The sequence below is a fragment of the Chrysochloris asiatica genome, unplaced genomic scaffold (assembly GCF_000296735.1).
Source record: "Chrysochloris asiatica unplaced genomic scaffold, ChrAsi1.0 scaffold00007, whole genome shotgun sequence".
Taxonomy (NCBI): Eukaryota; Metazoa; Chordata; class Mammalia; order Afrosoricida; family Chrysochloridae; genus Chrysochloris; species Chrysochloris asiatica.
The window spans coordinates 20,112,410-20,115,308 of record NW_006408525.1 but is presented as its reverse complement, the minus strand read 5'-3'; the positions used below and the strand labels follow the sequence as shown (position 1 = coordinate 20,115,308).

General features: G+C 43.7%; 1 protein-coding gene across 1 annotated transcript in view; it reads left to right on the top strand.

Moving 5' to 3' along the window:
* Positions 1-1,703, top strand: part of MYCBPAP (MYCBP associated protein) — a 26,636-nt gene extending 24,933 nt beyond the window's left edge. Inside the window, exon 19 of the mRNA XM_006833648.1 lies at positions 1,623-1,703. Within this exon, the coding sequence (XP_006833711.1) occupies positions 1,623-1,703 (81 nt within the window). The remainder of the gene's footprint in view (positions 1-1,622) is intronic.
* The last annotated feature ends 1,196 nt before the right edge of the window (positions 1,704-2,899 follow it).

The following is a 2,899-nucleotide window of genomic DNA, read 5'->3' as shown; positions in this document are numbered from 1 at the left end:
ATATCATGTTTGGTAAGGTGGAGGGTCAGAGAAAAAGAGGAAGACCCCCAGCGAGATGGATTGGCAAAGTGGCAGCATCAGTGGGCTCAAGTATGGCAACAGTTGTGAGGTTGGCCCAGGACCGGGCAGTGTTTCGTTCTGTTGTACATAGGGTCGCTATGAGTTGGTACCAACTTGATGGCACCTAACAACAACAGGCCCAGCATTCCTTGGAGTTCTCCATGTGTCTTGGTATCAATCTTCTTCTGGATCTAGGAGCTTTGTAGTACCGGAACCCCCAGTCCAAAGGATATGCTCCACTCATGGCTCTTTTGTCTTGGTGGTAGTAGGTCCCTCTCATCTGTGCTCACTTCTCTCTTCTTTTATCTTATAAACAAAATGTGCTACAGACCACATCCCATGGGAACTACCCTTAGATCAGGGCTGTAATGGGATTAAGGTGCTGCATCCCAGCCTTACTCCTCTTAACTGGTTTATCCCATCAGCTCATGGGGAATCATCACACAACTGCCAAACCACAGAGAATCATGGTCCAGCCAAGCTGACACATATTTTAGGGGGGCACAATTCAATCCATGACAGGGGGCCCACAGGGGAGACAGGCAGAGAGGTCCTAGGGTGGGCTATGTAGGTCCTTATTAAGATTTTGGGGGTTTTGTCTGATGAGAAGTCACAGCGAGTGTTGACTAGAGGAGTCATGTGGTCTGACTTAAGCTTGGAAAGATCACAGTGGCTGGTGTTTGGAAAGGAGACACGAGGGGAACAGAGTAGAAGCCCTCTCCTTCTGTTGCTGCCTCTTTGCGTTAGGCATGTCTTAGCAGATGTGTTTCTTTGGAGAATGCCATGAAGGGAGGTTTTCTGTCAGTCATAAAGGTTTGGAAACACTGGAGAGGGACTTGATAAGAACATGAACTATTCTTAAGCTTCAGGTCCTTAGAGATCCGCTCAAGTGTTGTTGTTGTTACTGTTGTTTTGTTGCAGTTGTTTGGAAGGGAGCTGTGTTCACGATGTCAAATGTCTAATGGTTGTGGCTTGTCTACGTCTGATGCATCTGTAGCTGTGATTGGAGTGACACTCCTGGTCTCAATGGATCAGAAACTCCATTTGCTGCTGGTGACATCACTGAGATCTCTGAAGGCTGATGGGGTTTAGAAAGTAATTAAAGGGCTCTGAGGACACATAGGGTAGACTATCTCTCAACAACTCTTCACAATTAAGAATCAACTTGCCTAGACTTGTGTGGTCCAGCCCCTTTGGAGCACACAGACTCAGAAACCTTTCAGTATGTGGATCTGGGATCTAATATAAATGAAACTGGCTTCTAGGAAATGCAGGGTTGGAGCTGAGCCGAGGCCACCTCCCCTGATCTTGTATCTGTAGGCTTCAATGCCCCCATTGGCCAAAGAAGCACAGTGCAGGATCACCCCCAAAATGGTTGGAAAATAAAATTATTAGCAAACACAAGAGTTCCACGGAAACACCCACAACGTTGGCTTTGCCCCACTCCAACTTTCTCTCACGGGGATAATCCCATCCACCTTTGTAGCACGGTTGATGGACTCTTGTATACATGTTGTCTGCAGAAAGAACCTTTGACTGTGATGTGTGTCCCACTCTTTCAGGTCTATGGGCTGCTGGACGTCCTGGTGACTGACATGATGGTCCTGGCTGATGAACTCAACCCCATGAAGAATATCGAGTAGTGTTTCTGTCTCTAAACTTGGCTTGCACACCTGAGCAGCCTTCTGGGAGCTGGCTAACAGACAAATCAATAAAGAACCTTTAGATTTTTCTGCCATTTATACAGTACCTTTATGTCTTGGGTGTTGGATTTTGATGATACCCTCTCCCATCCCATCCTGTCCTCAGATTCATCCCTCCAGTTCCTGGAGTCATCCAGCAGGATGTGGATAGAGGAGTAAGTTGGTGACAGGACAGAGATTGTCACCCCTTATACTCTCTGCTTCTATGCACAACAAAACAGTTGTTATGTTTGAGCTCATAGTTGCAGCCACTGGGTCAGTCCATCTTGTTGAGGGTCTTGTTTTACTGACAAGCACAATGTCCTTTTCTAGGCCAAGTTCCTCCTGATAACATGTCCAAAGTACATACGATGAAGACTCACCATCTTTGCTTTTTTGTTTTTGCATGTGTGTGGCGCTGCTCGCTTTATTATTCCACATGTTCTATGCTGAGTTCATTTTTGTGTGTTTTCATTTTCTTTTCTCTTATGTTAATGGTTACTAAATCTTTTAAATTGTCCTCATTTTGTTAATTTTGATGTGCAGGTGTGTTAATTTTCTTGCAGTTACCATGTAACTTATTAATTTTCCCCATTAAAAAAGTCTGTTTTATCTTGAAATCTGCTTGACTCCCTTTCCATTTGGAAGTTCTGTATCTGCTATTTCCTCTTTTTTGCTTTGTAATCGACTTCATTATAAATTGATTATCTCTGGTTCCCTATTTTCAGTCTTGTAGGTTAGGATAAAAATAAACAAGATCATTTGAACCACAAGGTTGGTGGTTCAGACTCACCAGCTGCTCCTCAGAAACTCTATACAGGGTTGCTATTGAGTCAGAATGGACTCGACAGCACTTAACAATAACAGCAACAAGGTTTTACTTGAAATATTTCTTTATCTGGATTGAGTTCTGGGTGGTGGGGTCATGTACAGTAATCGCAGGTTGTTGTTTACTGTTGTTGGTTCTCAATCCAAAGAACACCCTTTAACAGTTTTTGTAGACTTGGTCTGATCAAGACAAATTCCATTCATTTCTGTTTATCAGGAAATGTCCTCATGTTGCCATCGTCTTTGAGGGACAGCTTTGTTGGGTATATGATTCTTAGTTGACAATTTTTTTCTTTCAGAGTTTTGTATATGTCATCCCATTGCCTTTT